Source organism: Bipolaris maydis, assembly GCF_028858645.1.
Source record: "Bipolaris maydis strain C4 unplaced genomic scaffold PSV08scaffold_13, whole genome shotgun sequence".
In the NCBI taxonomy this organism is placed as follows: Eukaryota; Fungi; Ascomycota; class Dothideomycetes; order Pleosporales; family Pleosporaceae; genus Bipolaris; species Bipolaris maydis.
In genome coordinates this window covers 897922-914799 of record NW_027093869.1, presented here as the reverse complement: position 1 = coordinate 914799, position 16878 = coordinate 897922, and the positions used below count along the sequence as shown (strand labels likewise).

General features: G+C 48.0%; 6 protein-coding genes across 6 annotated transcripts; 2 read left to right on the top strand and 4 right to left on the bottom strand.

Moving 5' to 3' along the window:
- PSV08DRAFT_208426 (uncharacterized protein) lies at window positions 1-1177 on the bottom strand. Its single transcript, XM_066092069.1, has 6 exons — window positions 1024-1177; window positions 867-977; window positions 627-820; window positions 342-570; window positions 201-296; window positions 1-151 (listed from the first exon to the last, which is right to left on the bottom strand). The coding sequence occupies exons 1-6, from the start codon at window positions 1142-1144 to the stop codon at window positions 39-41; spliced, it is 864 nt and encodes a 287-aa protein (XP_065948399.1). The 5' UTR covers window positions 1145-1177; the 3' UTR covers window positions 1-38.
- A 1186-nt stretch (window positions 1178-2363) lies between these two features.
- Window positions 2364-3045, bottom strand: PSV08DRAFT_326442 (uncharacterized protein). Its single transcript, XM_066092712.1, has 3 exons — window positions 2937-3045; window positions 2691-2886; window positions 2364-2642 (listed from the first exon to the last, which is right to left on the bottom strand). The coding sequence occupies exons 1-3, from the start codon at window positions 3018-3020 to the stop codon at window positions 2551-2553; spliced, it is 372 nt and encodes a 123-aa protein (XP_065948398.1). The 5' UTR covers window positions 3021-3045; the 3' UTR covers window positions 2364-2550.
- A 1642-nt stretch (window positions 3046-4687) lies between these two features.
- Window positions 4688-5962, top strand: PSV08DRAFT_411854 (uncharacterized protein; the record flags this gene model as incomplete). The annotated part of the gene is made up of 2 exons (XM_066093910.1): window positions 4688-4757; window positions 4812-5962. 2 exons carry the CDS (start codon window positions 4688-4690, stop codon window positions 5960-5962), a joined length of 1221 nt encoding a protein of 406 aa, XP_065948397.1.
- A 1392-nt stretch (window positions 5963-7354) lies between these two features.
- On the bottom strand, window positions 7355-10113 carry PSV08DRAFT_208423 (uncharacterized protein; the record flags this gene model as incomplete). The annotated part of the gene is made up of 4 exons (XM_066092068.1): window positions 7355-7561; window positions 7619-9014; window positions 9063-9320; window positions 9371-10113. The coding sequence occupies 4 exons, from the start codon at window positions 10111-10113 to the stop codon at window positions 7442-7444; spliced, it is 2517 nt and encodes an 838-aa protein (XP_065948396.1). The 3' UTR covers window positions 7355-7441.
- Window positions 10114-12147: 2034 nt separating this feature from the next.
- PSV08DRAFT_187177 (uncharacterized protein) lies at window positions 12148-13402 on the bottom strand (the record flags this gene model as incomplete). The annotated part of the gene is made up of 3 exons (XM_066091960.1): window positions 12148-12635; window positions 12732-13116; window positions 13190-13402. The coding sequence occupies 3 exons, from the start codon at window positions 13400-13402 to the stop codon at window positions 12148-12150; spliced, it is 1086 nt and encodes a 361-aa protein (XP_065948395.1).
- Window positions 13403-15719: 2317 nt separating this feature from the next.
- Window positions 15720-16860, top strand: PSV08DRAFT_326422 (uncharacterized protein). The gene has a single exon (XM_066092711.1). The coding sequence runs from the start codon at window positions 15801-15803 to the stop codon at window positions 16713-16715; it is 915 nt and encodes a 304-aa protein (XP_065948394.1). The 5' UTR covers window positions 15720-15800; the 3' UTR covers window positions 16716-16860.
- The last annotated feature ends 18 nt before the right edge of the window (window positions 16861-16878 follow it).

Below are 16878 nucleotides of genomic sequence, written 5' to 3'. Positions count from 1 at the left end.
GAAGATGTAATGAAGTGGATTGATATCAAACATAATCTTTAGCGGTGGTCATTTAATATCCACCTGTTTCTAATGGGGTCGAATATTCTGGTCAAGGTTGCTTTTTTGTCGTCGTCGAACTTATCGGCATCTATTTTCGTGTTCCCAGTAGCTGTAGTGTGTTAGAATAGTTCAAATGATATTTTCGAGTCCCACGGTACCATCGAAGTGCATGCAGTGGATAGCAGGCAAAGGGTCGGGAGGCGCAAGGCCGTTGCTCGACTGTACGTGTAAATTCTCCTTGTCGTTGCGGATAGCTAATCGTCATTAGCACATGTAAATAATTCGATCATTTCTCTTACCCGCTGCCTTCTTATCTCCCGCATCCTTTCTTAGAGCATTGTTTTGTGGATCCATAAACCATGGTATTAACAACTCAAGGTCAGCTGACGTGACAACCTTCTCAGTGATTACCCTAAACATTCTGCTAATCTCCTCGAAGCATTCTTCTCTTTCCTCATCACTGTATTCTTCCCAGGGTATCTCGGGACTTTTTTCCGTCATTCCCCGTATGTGATAAACCGAGACGTTCTGGAAGACGTTAGTAACTTACAACTCAACTCACCGTTTGAAAGAGCGAATAATACTTTCAAGGAGTCCCATTGTGATTGATTAAAACCGAATTGTCTTTCAATCTTTTCGGTCCATTGTGGCAGGTTCTGATAGCCCGCGGCTACTTGCTTGTTGCTGGTTATTGATCTCAGGTTTCGATAGACAGGGGTCAAGATTGTTGTGTCTTTATGGCCAGACCTGTCGGAATCTGTTGTACTCTTGCTACTGCCTGCAACGTCTCAGCATACGTTGACTGTTACTGTTTGATTTCGTACTCAAGTGCATAGTGTTCTGGGCTTGTGTGCCTTGGATAGTACTGACGTGCTTCTCAGGTGTGAGCTTCCTGCTCAGCGGTATGTTTGGGCTTTTTGTGCAGCCATCGACGGCTGAGAGATATTAGCAGAGCCCAAATGACGCGATCTCTTTTCTAACGTGGTGTTGTTCCATTCGAATCTTTTTTGTTGTACGTTCCTGCTTTCCGTCTCCTGAGTTCCCTTTGAGAGTTGCGGATTGGTTGGGAGCCCCTTTTGTTCTTTTTGTGGGCTGGAACCATTTTTCGTGATGTGAAAGAAGATCCACAGCATTCAGCGAGACTTTGAGCCTTGTATGCAGGCTTTACTACAGTCTTGTTCTAGATAAGCAAGCTGGTTATGGGGGCTAGAGATGAGCATCAAAGCATCTAAGAGTCAGTGGGCGAGCATGGCGTGTGGCGAGTGCCACGTACAGAGCAAGTGCAGGACCAGAAGCAAGCCATCGCAACAGCTTCCTTCCCTCATTTTCCAAGGTTAAGCCAGGCCTGGCTCAACCTCGAACCGATGTTGGTTGCATACCACACCAATTCCAGCTTTGATTTACCAAATTGACTTCCAATTCGTCAAAGCCCAGTATGCTATGCTCGATACGTATGGATGTCTCACAATACTGATGCCGGTGTGGCGCTGGACAGCGCCCGGGACTGAGGAGGGCGCACGGGCTACTACTATTACCAGTAGTAAGGCCAAACAAGCTCGGACCAGCCAGTCTCCACAAGGCCGAAATCTCCAGGCCCGTCAGTCGCTTGACCGGAAGTTGCAGGACTAATGCTTGATTACGGCTCTCCTTGGCAATGAATTATCCTTGCTGGATGGACCGAGAGCCATTACAAGCCGATAGGCTGTGCCAAACCCGAGGACACCGGCTCCCAGGATCATATTATCAGCCGTGAACAGGCCATATCTATCGAAACGACACTTATATCACGCATAGGATTACAGTTAACCTTGCACGAAACAGACACGTGTCTCACTGCCCTGTCTATGATTGCATGGGTTGTACCCTGGAGCGATTATAACAACTCAGTAGGCCACTGATATGACTCAGATCAATACAAATCCCTTCGGGACGTCCGTCGCTCGATGGACCCGGGATGTTCGTATGTGCACGTTGATGTATCGGCAATGACATGTTGAGCTTTGTAGCAGAGCCACTGACCCGCGCCCTCTGCCCAGCATGCTATTGGACATGAGCGCCCTTTTTTGGCGACCTATTTAAGTTGACAAGTCAGAAAACAACCTGGTGGGCATGCGCAAAACCCTTGTGTGGATAAACAAGCTGTCGGTGGCCGATCGTGATAATCACTGTCAAGACAACTCTGATCGAAAAGAGGGTTACTGATCGGTTAAGAGCATAAGCAGATGACGGATGGCAGAAGAACCCTCCATAATGAGCTGCAGGTTACACGGGTCACTCATCTCTTTTTCCAATAGTCACTTTTGCGTAAGGGAGACACGGCAAGAACTCAGATTTGTCATTCTTTGGCCAGCTTGTCCTGTGCAACTGATCTTGGATGAATGTAGGTACGAGTTTCCAAAACAGTTGAAAGTAGTTTCTATTCAAATCTCATATCCTCGCCAACATTGCACGTCGATTCGATGTGGCCAATGGCAATTGTATGCGACAATGAACCTTCTGTTTCCCTGGTTATGCCGGCCTGTGCTCGTCTCGAACGGCATCGTAAACCGTCCTCGCGCTGCTAGTGCTCTGCGAAGTATTTTGTTTACCTTGATTCTTTTCTGGAAGTTGTTAGTGTGGACTATGCAAGGGTGACAGTGTGCACAAACCATGACTTTTAGAGATGGCTAACGCCTTTGAGACGCGCCAGTCGACAAGTGCTTGGGTCACCTCAGGACATCCTTGCTCTACCATTTGCTTATTCACATTTGCCAGGCAGTCCTTCTTGACGCTCTCGGCTATGTCCCTGAACTTCAAATCTGGATCCTTCTCTCGCAGTTTGTTCGTTATCTTACGCGTGACTCTCTTGACGCGGTTAGGCCCTCGACAACTGAGCAATTAGGTGGTGGTTTTACAAGGAATATGTCCCATTGCGCAGGATTAAGCTGAGTGTCCTTTTGAGCTTGTTTTGATGTATATTCCCATGGCAAATTCGCCATCCCGACGACTGGCCTGAGCGAGCTTGAAGATCTTTTGGACCCCGCACAGCTTGGACGCCTCTTGGTCATGGCACACCGCTAACTGGTTTGTGACGTGTTGGGCCAGCTAACCGAGCCGCTTGGCTATTGCTATCGCTGTTGCATGTGCATGGCACGAGCCCGGTCAGGCGTGCTATCTGATCCCTGACTCCTCATGGCCCAAGCGTGGTAAGTACTGGGAAGTATGCGACCAACGTCCATGCTGTGCATAATCGCGGCTTGAGTCCCGTTCCGTCAGGCGTGCTGTCCAACCCCTGCCTCCACATGGTCCAAGCGGGCCACACCTCGCACGTCCAGTAACTCACCAAGATGACATGCGTTCTGTGCATTCTCAGGGATATCTATGATTTCGGGGGTCCTGGCCACGCGTCTATACTACTACTCATTCGCATCTCGTACCAAATCGCCCGATAATAAGGCAACCAGGCAGCGGCCAGAGTGTACCTTGCTCGTTGCCAATCATGATTTTCAGCCCAGTAATACGCCAACAGCCGTGGGCAGCAAATGCCAGGGAAGCCTAGTCTTAGCATTCGCCTCAAGCTCAGGTTCAGCAGAAGCGCCAGCGCAGGGTAGATTGACCGCCAACCCATGTCTGATGAAGGACTACAGCTGCAGACGACGTAGTGCATGCATCTGCAGCTTCTTGGCAACAGCAAATAAAACAACCCCGGTTCAAGTACAGTGCATGAATTTCAAGAGATTGGCGTCTTCTCGGCCCGTGCAACAGGCTTCGTCGGCAGCGGCCCCTCAACAGCGATCGAAAGCTTGCAGAATGTCAAGAAACTCCTATGTAAAGTGACCAATCATCAATGTATTTCTTACCGGTACCGCATTTTCCATTGCATCTTTGGGTGGGTACTATAATCACTCCCTGTTGTGTGTTATGGAAAAGTGTGGGCGATCAAGTTAGCCGTTGGCTGCAGGTGTGCCATAATGTTCAAAGCACGCTTCTTCAGATAGCACTAGGTTGCATGATCAGCGCTTGAACCTCCACTAGATCAGCCATAGCAGCCAACTGGAGGAACCAGATCAGCAGCAAGCGGAACCGATTAGAGCACTGGGCAGGTACTAGTTGAAACAATAGATAGATAGGTTAGTTTTTGGCTGAAGCCACAGTCCTCTTCATCGTCGCTTACGCGCGGTAGCTATGATATCATCTGTACTATCGATCGCTCTGTACAGGTCCAGACATGATTCAAGTGGTACCGACTGCTATTGATAGCACGACAACCTAATCGTCACATGTCACACAAGGCTCTGTTCACGTAAAAAATGGCAACTTGAGAAGCCAAAAATCCACCAAAACCTCTTGCCACATAAGTGAGAGAGGTGCAGAGCTCATGGGTCAATTAGCGATGTTGTCGACGCCATATTGATCTCAGCACTCCAGGCTGGAAACGGGCGAGCTGTACTCGTCGAAGCCGAGGTGATGCCTGTTATCAGTAGGTGGCTGAACAGGCCGGACGGTTGGTGACACCTGCATCCGCAGCTTGCATGACAGGGGTTGTAAAGGGAGCGAGTATACTATATCATAGCATTCTTAGTGGGACAGCCCATGTCCCTTTACCATCGGGCGAATCGTCCCTCGAAAGGTTCCAGAGAACCCCAACATTGACATGTCGCTCTAGATGGTTGCGCGATCACGGAGCAGCCCAGGCAACGTGTGGTTTGCTTTTCCACCAAAGCGCAAAAACTTCAGTGTGCACATACAAACAAACTACAGCTGGAACGAGAATACTAATGACTATGTAGCAAAGTTGCGTAAATCCCTATATGTTTTGATCGGTCGTCGTCGCAAAGCGACAGTCCTCACAAATGATAATAGCAGTGAAGAGGAAGACATTGCATGGATCAAAATCCAAACTCCCTCTGACAACCACCCACATACCAGTATGTGCACACATGAACGAAGAGATGAACCACCTGTACGGCCTTCAGACATGGGCCGCTATGCCAACCTCCCACCACCCCCACCACCCCCACCACCCTTGCAATCTGCTATTCCATCCCAGATACTGGATGCGATGCCAGCAAGGAGACCTGAAGTTCCGAATGAAGGGATCCCATCACGTGAATTCTCCGAAATCGAAAGACAACATGAAGCGCTGGTGATAGAAAGGGAGGAACTTATGGGTTCTCGATTTCAGATGCAGATGGATAGAAAGAAGATATCCGAGGCACGTGAGAAAACCGGGTTTCAAGAAGGATTGGTGATGGATCAGTTGCGTATTTTCCTACATAAGCAAGAAATCACCTTGCCCCAAGATATAGTGGAAACATTTGAGCGGATTGGTGATCTTCGAGGCCAGCTAAGTTCACTGGAGGCCGAATATGACGCCACGGAACAAAAATACACGCTGAAGGAATTAAGATACTCAAGTAAGGAGTTGGAATTCATCGACAAGTTGAAAACTGTTCACGCAGATAACTCTCTTGTTGCTGGAACTGAGAAAATCCCGGTAGATCAGGGTGCCTTGCAAGTAACTCGTGCAACTGCGGATAGCCGGGAAATCGCCAACCAGAACGACCAAATCGCCAATTCTACACCCCAAGAGACGGGGCCACAACTAGCGTTACAGCGTCAAGTGAACTTCAATGTCCAAGAGGATGACGAATCGTACACGGCAGACTTTCGTCTACTGTCAAACAATGAACGCCTGAACACATGGCTCGCCGACACCTTATTTCAACCTTACGTACTGAGGAGCTATCCTGAAGATGAGGAGACTAGTGGTCCGACACACGGCTCTCCGCTAAAAGAGATCCCTGAAGGCTGGCATTGTATTTTTGCCTTTGGGGCGCAGTTTGAAAGTAAGAATTGGAAGGACACCCATGGCAAATCTCAAGAGCAAGGCATCACAGAACCGAGTTCTATCTCTCTTTCACATAATCCGTTCGTATAGCGGCCGCGAATCTCACATTAAGTGTTCAAAACCCCGAATCTTTAAAATGAACGGAATTCGAAGACTCCCAACACATACGAAGTAAAACAGGGGAAGTGGTGCATAGTCAAATATTATGTAAATTCATGAAAACCATGTTCTCTTTCTGAAGCATATATTGCTTGCCGCTATATAGCCCTGCGAAGTGAAGCATCATATAGAGTGGTCTTTTATATTGCGTAAACATAATCATAGCAAGATGTAAAAATCTTGTTGAAAGCTCGCCTTCCATACAATGTTTACAAAGAACGCAAATAAGTTATGGAAAAAAAACCCTATTTCAACCCTAGACTATATTTCTATGTCTTGATTGATGCCGATATCCACGAAACGACAAGAAGTTCCTTAACTAGAAAGGTCGGAAGACGTCCTGCTCATCATTTAATCTCTTCTTCTGCCTCAAACTCACACTCTCGCATGTATGTCAGCCTCATATACTGTTGCTGTAGCACTAACTCTAAGGCCTCGAATACAGCGATCGTTTGATTGCATTAGATGTTGAAATTGAGTAGCTGTTGGAAGCATGAACCTCATCAATAATACTTACGGCTACGTGTGCTGCTAACACGAGATCTTTGATCCGAGGGTACCTTTGACACTCCTGTAGCCCCCTCTTTATTGTTTGGCCCCTGCCGAAACGCGACTTTACATCTCTATCACATATTCGGATATCTGAAAAAGCAGTACAACCGCGGAAGATGGTTACCCCAGGATTTGGCACTGCTGAGTCGTCGAGATTGTGAATGCCGGAAGTTTCGCCGTGTATATATGTATTATTTGACTTTTTCTATCTGTTTGCCGTGTAGCGTATCAGATCAATTATCTCAGAAAAGAACGGCAGGCCACACCCCAACCTGCCGCATTCGGGTATCAAAAAAATTGACTTTGCAGTCAAAGTGAAAATGGTTTGGTAATACTACCAAAAATACACCTCTCAACAGGTATATGCCCATTAGGCGCACCTCCATTGGGTACGACAACCAAAATACGGTTGCGACGAAGGCAGCAGAACAGCGAACTACGGTTGCGACGAGACATCAATACAAAGAACTATGGTTGTGTATATGTAACTACTGAGAACTACAAACTTTTCATAGCTGAGGAGCATCACGCAGCTGGGATGACACCACATGAGGGGTAATCTAACAGACCAGCGATGCGCAAAGTACAACTGGTACGTACATTGATCATTGCCAATACATCCATCGCTTGCGGTAGCAGAGGTTGGCGGGGAGTAAGAGCCCCTTACAGCTCCACATCAATTCTACTCGTCATTGAGTACAGGCCACTTCATTGCCTCATAGAATTATCTAATATGAAAATGCTGCCTTCAAACAGAAAGTTCAAGATCTAAGAAAAGAAGCCGAACTTTTTACTTTAAAGGGAGACTAAAGCACCGCACATAAATATCTAGACCCCTGTCCAACACTACTAATAAAGCTACATTGAACCCACAGTCGTAAACTCCTCTATAATGTACACACAATTCGAACATAATACATGGTTACCATCTAGGCATGAAGACTGAAGCGAGTTGCATGGTCCGCCCTGACAAAAACACTGCTCTACGATTAGCTATCAACAATCAAGTATGGACGTTGTGTGCTGTGGACGTACGCAATATCCGGACGTAGTAGTGCTCACTCTCCTCTTTTGCTTGCTCTTTGGATCCAGGTCATCAACGTTGTCAGGTGCGGTTCGCTTCCTGTTGCCCTCATTACCAGAATATAGGGGCAATGACTGCGACAAGCCCCTATCAGTCGGCGCCCAAGTTCCGTGTTCTAGTGGGGGTGGCGGAGGTGGAAGCGGGTTATGGCAGTCACGTTCCCCTCTAGCAGATGCGAAGTCATTGTTCTTTGCCCTCTCTTCATCGTCATTATTTTGCATCCTCTCCTCGAGTAATAATTCCTTCTTGGTTTTATTCTGCTCGACGCATATCCACTCCTCAATGCTCTTTTTGTTGTTGTCTTGTTCCAAGTGCTCTGCTATGTGATCGAACCGTTCGTCCCGCGCTTCATTTAACTTTGTCTTAAGCTTAATAATAGCTTTGCAAAAGCCACACCAAAAAGATCCTTCAAAATTCTTCCCAATCTTGCTGCGTGTGTTCAGAAACTCTGCAGTTTCGGGATATAAAACGTCATGTGTCTTTAAGTGGATTTCGAATGCTTCCTTTTGAAGTGAATACACTCCACAAATCGCACCGGAAGATAGTTCAAAAGTACATCGAAACACTTCAGACTGGAAGTGTTGGCTATTTTCGTGGCGTTTCCAATCCGATTTCGCGCCAAAGCGCTTATGGCACCTTGGATACGTGCAGCCATAAGGCTTCTCATGCCGTTTCATATGTTTCCGCAAATCACTATCCCGATTGACAGCATACCCGCATCCAGGACGCGGACAAACTTTCAGGCCTGTTGTCTGACTTTTCTCAGCCTGAGCAACGTCTGTGCTCCGTGTGATAAATTTGAGGATTTGCAACGCATCATGTCTACTCAAGACTACTGCATCCGTGTCAGATTGAGTGTCTGAACCTGACTGTACGTTTTCAGCCAACTTCTCAACTCGTTTCGCTGAATTACTCGCTTGGTGTAGGATGTTCAAGATATGGCCAATCCCTACAGAACTCGAAGGGGAAGACCCAGCAGCGGGTGTTCGCTGTGCTATTCGTTGTTGCTCGGCTTTTGTCTGAGGTGCATTGGAGAACTCGTAACTGATATCAGGCAGAGAAGCCTGCGGAATCGGTTCTTTTGGTGCAGTATCCGTGGACACATCGGCAGGGAGAGGAATTTGTGTTTGCTGAGCTAATGACAACCCTGGTGCTCGGCGTTGGCCACGACGCTGTCCAGAAAAATGCGTTGGTTTTGTTGAAAGGTCAAGGGGAGATGAATTATCCGTCGTTGGACTGAGTGGGAAGGACTTATCCATGCCAGCCAGCACCAAGTTGGCGTCCAAGTGTGCATCTACAGGCTCTTGACTCACCAAAGAGGGCCGCTTTTCAGGGTTCCACTTCGATCTGTCAACATCAGTTTGCCAGATCCAACATCTGGACACAGAACATTACCTTTCAATCACATCTGTCTCATCTTCGTCTTGATGCATTCGTTGAACATGCTGTTTGAAATTATCCAGACGTGGCCATATCTTTTCCTTATTCTTACAATCTTTACCTACACACCGATAAGATCGGTTGTTGAAATCTACTTGGTGAACACTCTTCTTGTGTCGATCTAGATCGTTTGATGTGGCAAATCCTTTGGAAGCCCTTCTGCAGTTGAGTGTGTCGCACATGAATGGCTTTTCATGTTGGAGCTGATGTTTCCTGTTTGGAATTCAGCACTATCGGCATTCATGAAGCCGAAACCTACTCACTTGTACTTCCAATTACATTTGAATGTCTTATAACACTCAGCCTGGTCACACCTGATCGGTTTGCTTGTTGACTTACGGCTACGCGTGCTGCTAACACAAGATCTTTGATCCGAGGGTACTGTTGACACTCCTGTAGCAATACTAGCCACGGATTCGACATTCATGTTTTCAATTCGGCTGGAGAATTCTAATGGCAAACCTTGGCTCGAGCAGTCAGCCTCGTTACCAAGTGCCGGTTGGCTTGTTTCGACTGAGAAGTAGCCTTCATCAGAAGGCACAACACCTTTGTCATGAAGTTCACTGCGAGGATAGCGCGGCGATTCAACATTGGATTGGCGTGATACACCGCGTGCCCGTCTATTTTCAGCGCTTCGGAGATTGAACAAACTCCATGCATCTTCTTGTGTGGTTGGGTTGGATGTAGAGGAACCATAGCTGGGAGTGAGCAAAGATGAGCCACTCTGCAGACTGAGACCGAGACTGTGGTGTGCTGCAGACAGATCTGACTGATGGTAGATCATTCGCTCTGCTAGCATTGTACCAGGAGTAGGTTTTGTGGTGTGTACCGACGTAGCTGGGCTATATGCCTGTTCTCTCATGTTTTGCACACTTCGCGGGCGCTGTGACGGATTCCAGGGCTCTGTCTGTTCCGCAGTACTGATTTGAAGCCGAGGTACTGGATTATTGTTGATATAAGAGCCGAAGAACCCCTGGTAGCTTCCTTCGGGGTGGTGTTGGGACATTTCTGCTGCCACGAGTCAGCCACGCTGAGTGATTGCCTAAGACGTTGGCGTGTAGTCTTCTTGTTGGCGGCCCTTTGGAGCAAATTCGACAGTGTTGAACCAGAGGGTGTGAGATTGGAGAGTATGCATAATCAACATAGGAGGCTTCATCAAACCGGATCCAAAACATACCTCGATCTAGGTGTTTAGCTTACTGGTGCAGCCTGAGATTTTCCTGAAAGTACGCAGTTCATAAAACTTAGTTACTAAAGAAAAAAGGCCTTGGTGCCCCAGCGGTCCTCCGTTTCCCACTAATGCACGGACCTGCGCTGCCTACTGGTGTATAGGGAGCAAGGACGAAGAAAAAACAGGTAGACTTACACACCGGGTCGCCAATTTCTCGTGTTGCTGTATTAAAAGGTATACACAGCAATTCTGATTTGAATGAGGTACTAAAATAATGGGCAAAGTCGTAAGTCTGTCTCCTCCCTGCAATTATCGCAACCAACAAGGCATGGTGGGGCGATGACAATGGGCGGCCTCCCACCGGCTCCTACAAGGCAACCATCACTCTCCTTTTTCCATTTCCTTGGCTTATACAGCTTACGTCAACGCGAAAGACATGCAACGCCCAAGCATTTGTGCGGATTGCAGATGGAGGGCTGTTTGAACCTGCCCGCGCTTAGAGAGGTCCTCCAACAGCCCAACCAATTATCTCTAAAAGGATGGCGGTGCGCCTAGCCGTTTTAGATGCTAATCTATATGTCTTAATCGCGCAAATTTCAGGGATAAGCTTCATTCAGCGTGGCATCGATGATATACGTCACACATAGCGGAGTTAACCCGAACTGAATTGGTTGATGTGTTGGCAAGGGACTGTGTCTCAGGTTATGCCGTACGTTGTCTGTGGAATAAACGCAGAACCAAGTTCAGAAGATCGCAATTGCAGGTAGTCAGCCTGTTTTCTTCATTTCCTAAAGTCAAGCCAGGCCCGGCTCAACTTCCAACCAATGTTACCATCAATTGACCTAACTAAGTTCTATTGGTATGATCCTAGCGTACCGTATCCGATAAGCCTAGCTATCATATGACGTTAATGCTTGAATGGCAATTGACAGTACCTGTGCGTGCGGAACACTCAGGGAAGCGCACGGGCTGTCAAGGCCAAACAAGCCTGGGCCCGTTGGACTGAGTCCACGAGCCCGCCACAAGCCCCGTGCCATCCTAGCAACCCAGGGGGTCTGAATAGGCGTCAATTTGACGGATGCACAGAAGCCATGCTACTGTCCGAGCTCGGGAAGAATACCAAACCATACGAAGCGCAGGTAAAAGCGGTTTACGATAAACTACAATGGATAGATTGTATGTATAGTGGGATACTGGAACCCTAACAAAGCGAACACTGATTGAGGCTGTGTTAGAACATAGCCAAGACTGAAATTAATGCGCCGGTAAAGGCCACCCGAGATGTCAACTGGCCCTAGGCGCGAGGCGATGGTTTGGCTAAGATCTACGGCCGTGTCAATGCACCACTGCAAGCCGAGCATATCCTCAAGGTAGGATACGCCAATTTTCATTGGCAATCAGGTAGTGAGTGGCGTAGCATGCTTCAGGGCTCTATAGTGGCTTACAGGCTACATACACGGTACAGCCAATGGAAAATGTTGGGCAAAAGCTACTGGGATGGCTGCTGAGCAGCAGTGAGATACTAGTGGGTGTGAGTGGGCTGGTTGCATCCCTCTTACCCATAGTAGGGATGTTGGTCTATCAATACCTTCTGGCGTATGTTGAGCCCCACTCACTATCGACTTTGTCCACACTTTAACACAAAAGCTCCTCGGAGTACAGAACCGTGCTCTTAGTAACGGACGGTTACTGCTTCCTGCAAAGGCATGTCTGACACTTTATCTAGCTTGAATAAGTCTTAAACAGACTTGCAAGACTAAGCAAGTTGCGAAACCCCCAACAGTCGGTCACAGTTCTACCATCCATAAAATATCAAAGCACTCAACTACTCCCATCCTTATATTGCAGTAACTGGGAAGGAGTTGAGTGTTACGACAAGGGTGGCGTGGCGACACCATGGGCTTTTCGTCTATGATGAGATACCGGAGAGAGTAAAACTTGTAGCGTACGAAAGTTGCCGAGCGATAATAGTTGATATACCTTATCCTTTACTAGCAGTCGAAGAAGTGAATGCAAAGTGCTACTATTAAAATCACAGGCAGCAACTCCTGTAGAAGATACTCGAACAACAATAGAACATGAACCAAGGTTGCCAGTGATACGCTCAACTTCGGCACACATGGACATGATGACAGTGGTCTTTCCGGTGCCTCCTTTGCCGTCAATGTGGAGGAGCAACTGTCTTCGTATTGGCTCGTTGAATACACCCCTAAAGTGGTCCAAAAAGGTGTCCCAAAGCAATTTTTGCTTAACCTTGCGCCGATTGTATGAAGTAACGGGACCAATGTCGCATGTGCCTATTGAGTGATCCGCTTTTGATATCTTCCACCAGTCGGCCTGCAGGTCGGGATGGGTGCCTACAAGGCCGCTCTAATCAACATTATGCTCTGCGCGGCATCCGAGTAGGTCGACATTATTGCCATTGCTATCTGGGAGCTGCCGGGCGAGTTCACCCCATTCAGCGTCCATGTTGCTCAACGCTTCTTCATCGAGATCTTCTTGAGTATCCTCGTGGGTAGACGGCTCTGGATTAGGAAGTGGGTCGTTGAATCTATCGTGCGGGTAGGTGCAACGCTCTCGAGACATTTCACATGCCTCCATATACGCGTCGCATGGCTCGTCGTGGATTTCTGGGAGGAAGAAGACGTCTTGGAGCGTTCGAAACGGATGATGGAGCATAAGCTTTGCCCAGCCGTAATCTTCAACGTTTTCCCTGGCATATTGCAGGAAGTAGTTGATGATGCGGTTTTTTGCCCGGCGGCGAACGTTGTACAGCGCACGATGCGCATGCGAGCAAAGGAAAGTAAAGTAGCTAACGTCTTCGAGATCTGCTGGTCGCTACTGGTAGTACCCCAAGATGGAGAGATCCCAGCGAGACTCTCCTCCCTCGACCCGGTAATGATGGGCATACTGGTCGGAGTGACGAAGATCTATCGTAATGAATTGGCGTGAGTCTTGTGAGAGGTTCAAGTTGAACAGCATATGGCACACCTCTTGCGCAGAGTAATCCCGTTCTCCAATAAGCCGATTCATCAACTTGGTAATCATACTCTAATCTAGTTGAGTATCGTTGATGGTTATCGTTTGCGCCATTTCGCGATACAACGTCGTCGCCTTTTCCCATTTTGCGGCATACTTGATAATGTATTCTCGATAACAGCCGCCGTGCTGATGCAGGGCGCGATGCCCGTGTTGACTTGCCTTGCCATAGAGGTCAGACCGTTGTACTTGTTGATATAGCTATTGTTTCGCATAAGGAAGAACTGCATATACGAATGTGACGGGTGATGGTCGACCTTGGCTTCATCACGGCACTCGTCGGGCATTAGAAACCGACATTCGTCTTGGTTAGTTGCCTTGCTCTTGTGCAAACAGTACGCCTTGATGTAGACATGGCCTTGCACACAGTTGATAGTCGACGGCAGTGTTAGCCCAGTTTTTTCCAACTCGACGCCTGGTATCCGGATAGTCGAGTCCTCGGTCGCTGGTTGAGAGCCAGCGTGTTGCTCTGTGTTAAAAGCAGTGATGTGTGTTCCTCAAAATCCAGCAAAAGCCCTCCTTGCGGCATCGCTAATGTCAAGCTCTTGAGACTCTGGGGCGCCATCTGATCAATAAAGCTTATGGTTGTGAGTGCTACCCGACCTCGTCACTCAAACCGGTTCCATCAATCTACAATTTCGAGCTTGTCGCGTAGTACATGTTCGTGGAAAACTTGGAGCCGACGACCGTAACAATGACACGCTACTACAATATGTGGGCTATCACGTAAGTTCTCTACTTAGCGCAATTCGGACTCGTACATCACTCGAGGCTCCTTTCCACTCATCGTACCGCGACAGGTGCCGCCTTTCAGATCACTGCATCATAAGCGCCCTTCACATGAGGAAATTTGGCATGGAAAAGGTTGCAAAAGGTAAAGATTTTCTCAGTCCGTTTCGAAGTAAGTACCCTGAAACACAGCCCGATGATCATCTGTTGCCCTGGTTTGGATGCCTGGTGGCTCTGACTGATTGCCCCTGAGCAAGTTAGCAAGGGCTGTGACGACGGAGTTTTTTGCCTTGAAAACCGACTACGTAGGAGCTAATGCCACTTGTGGGTCTTTTGGAGTATTTGATTTTGACTTCGTTATTATGCTAGTTGTTATCGCAGTGTTTGTTGTGCCAGTGTTTGTCGCGATGGGACGGCGGGCAGCCGCCGTGGCTACGAAAGTTGTCTAGGTTTGTCACATAATCATACGCTACTATCATAGTCCCTCACGGTCACAGCGCACCGCCAGCCTATCATACTGGCCCAGGCAGCATCGTTTGACTCATTCTGCCGCCCCGTGCCCTTGTTGCTGTGTCCTCAGAGTCGTGTCATGGCTCTGAGCCTTGCCTGCATCCTGTGTCCAGCCGCTTTCATTTCTGGACTCTGTGCGTCCGAAAATCCTGTCCCCTTGTTCGATGAGTGCTTTCCCTCAGCTAGGGCCCGGCGGTGAGGCGCAAGTGTCACGGCATGGCTACCTGTACACATGTTGGCATCATTTGCAAGTGCTTGGCAAATAAAGCGGGCCAGGCCATGCAGTGCACAATCATGCGCATATGCTAGGGTAGCGGGTTGCTGTCGAGTTTTTTAGGTGCCTGCGAAACGAGCTTGTGATAGCCGCAGGTATGCGACGAAGGCGTAGGTTTGTAAGAGTGAGAAACGATGAAAAGTTCCAAGCAAGCATCTATTCCTCACCTCCAGTAGTTACATCCAAGCCCAAACATGTTAGGCAACCCTGATTCAAAAGATCACACGACGTCTATCCGCCATACGACAGTCATCGGACTTCGTGATTTTTTTTATATTTCCGTTCCATTGTTGCGACTTGCTGCGCCACTCGGGCTCATGTCGTTCGCCAGAGGGTTTGCTGGCCAGCATGCGTACGTAATATGTATTAACTACGCTATGCTCGTAACTGCTTACCTCTATGTGTTCTGATCAATTCTGATCGCCGTCAAGATTATTCTTCCTAAGAATTCCTTCTGAAGTCGTCAAATATCCACGTCCAGCACAGTGAAATACAATCGTAAGGTGATTTGACGTTCTTAGCATTAAATCTCAGTCATTCATTTGTACTAAATATGCATGTCTTGGTAAAAGATCAAACTCAGACACGGTCATGGAAACCCGGGTTCAGCATTATCAATAGAGCCCCTTACATGCATAGAAGGAGCCCTTGATTCAAATTCAGGGGTAACATTCATGCGAAAATCAGCTACTCACTATATGTCGTGGTTATTGAGCATGCCTGTCACGGCCTGATTGCATGTACATGGAGGACGGCTGGGGCAGTGGCCCTAGCTCCGTGGCTGTGTGCAGCTAGTGGCGCCACCTCTGCTGCAAACCAGTCAGGCGCATTGCAAGGCAGAATAACCAAAGACATTTGTATATCTAGTCTGAATGTCCAGACCTGATTCAAGACTATCGGGCTCCTGGCTTTTGAAACCACACTTCCTTTCACAACCTCACCACAGCCATCGTTTCAACAATAAGAAAGTATGCTCGATAGATTTACAAGAGCCTTCCGGAATCCAAAAGATACCCTCAAAGTGCCAGCGGATATGTTCAAGAATATTGGAAATTGCAACAACAGTACCGGATTGCCACCATCATCTGCTCGTCCACCTAATTTTTCCTCGATTAAAACACAAAATCCTGACAATGAAGCCCCGCCGGCCTATACACCAGGCCCAGCTCAAAATGCAAGCGCATTCCAGTCATCGTCTATAACAACGACTTCAGACTCTGACCCCTACGCTTTCCTTAGGAGCTTTGATACTATTTTCTTGATTGACGATTCAGGATCCATGGCTGGCCGTTCATGGAGAGAGACGCAGGAAGCCCTTGCGACTATTACACCAATTTGTACAGCCCACGACGAAGATGGCATCGATATCTACTTCTTGAACCATCCTGATTCGAGCCTCTACAAGAAAATTACCAGTCCCAGCACTATTATTGAAATCTTCCAGACTGTTCGACCTTGCGGTGCCACACCAACTGGCCAGCACCTCCACAAGATCCTAAAACCCTATCTCCAGCGCTACGAACGGGACGACAGAACTAAGCCCATTAACATCATTGTCATCACCGATGGTGAGCCCTCTGACGATGTTGAGTCTCCCATTATTCAGACCGCCAAGAAGCTTGATAAGCTCAACGCGCCTGCCTGGCAAGTCGGTATCCAGTTCTTCCAGGTGGGCCAGGAGTCTAGTGCACGCAAACATCTCAAGCAGCTTGATGATGGGCTTGCTGAATTGGCCGAGGACGACAATCTCAGAGACATTGTGGATACCGTTCCTTTTAGTGGCGCAGAAGGCGAGCCACTGACTGCAGCGGGTATTCTCAAGGTGGTCATGGGTGCAGTTCACCGTAGGTTGGACAGAAACTCCAAAGATCTGCATAAGACTTGATGGCTATACACATGGATGCCCTGCAAAGGGCACAGTATAGCGGGATGGTAGTGGTGACTACTAAGCTGGGTGCCGATTAACGCGTGTGGTGCTTTGTAGGTAGTAACACCCATTGTAGGGGGGTCAAATTCACGAAGTGTCTTCTGTAGAGTCGAAAATTGTG

Bases quoted from the DNA above. Each gene is read 5' to 3' on its own strand.
- PSV08DRAFT_208426 (XM_066092069.1), bottom strand. From the start codon at position 1,144: ATGGTTCCAGCCCACAAAAAGAACAAAAGGGGCTCCCAACCAATCCGC. The intron at 821-866 runs GTACGAAATCAA...GAGACGTTGCAG, and splicing joins CCAGAACACTATGCACTTGA to GCAGTAGCAAGAGTACAACA. The intron at 571-626 runs GTATTATTCGCT...AACGTCTTCCAG, and splicing joins CACAATGGGACTCCTTGAAA to AACGTCTCGGTTTATCACAT.
- PSV08DRAFT_326442 (XM_066092712.1), bottom strand. From the start codon at position 3,020: ATGGCGAATTTGCCATGGGAATATACATCAAAACAAGCTCAAAAGGAC. The intron at 2,887-2,936 runs GTAAAACCACCA...AACCGCGTCAAG, and splicing joins CGCAATGGGACATATTCCTT to AGAGTCACGCGTAAGATAAC. The intron at 2,643-2,690 runs GTTTGTGCACAC...AACAACTTCCAG, and splicing joins AGCCATCTCTAAAAGTCATG to AAAAGAATCAAGGTAAACAA.
- PSV08DRAFT_326422 (XM_066092711.1), top strand. From the start codon at position 15,801: ATGCTCGATAGATTTACAAGAGCCTTCCGGAATCCAAAAGATACCCTC.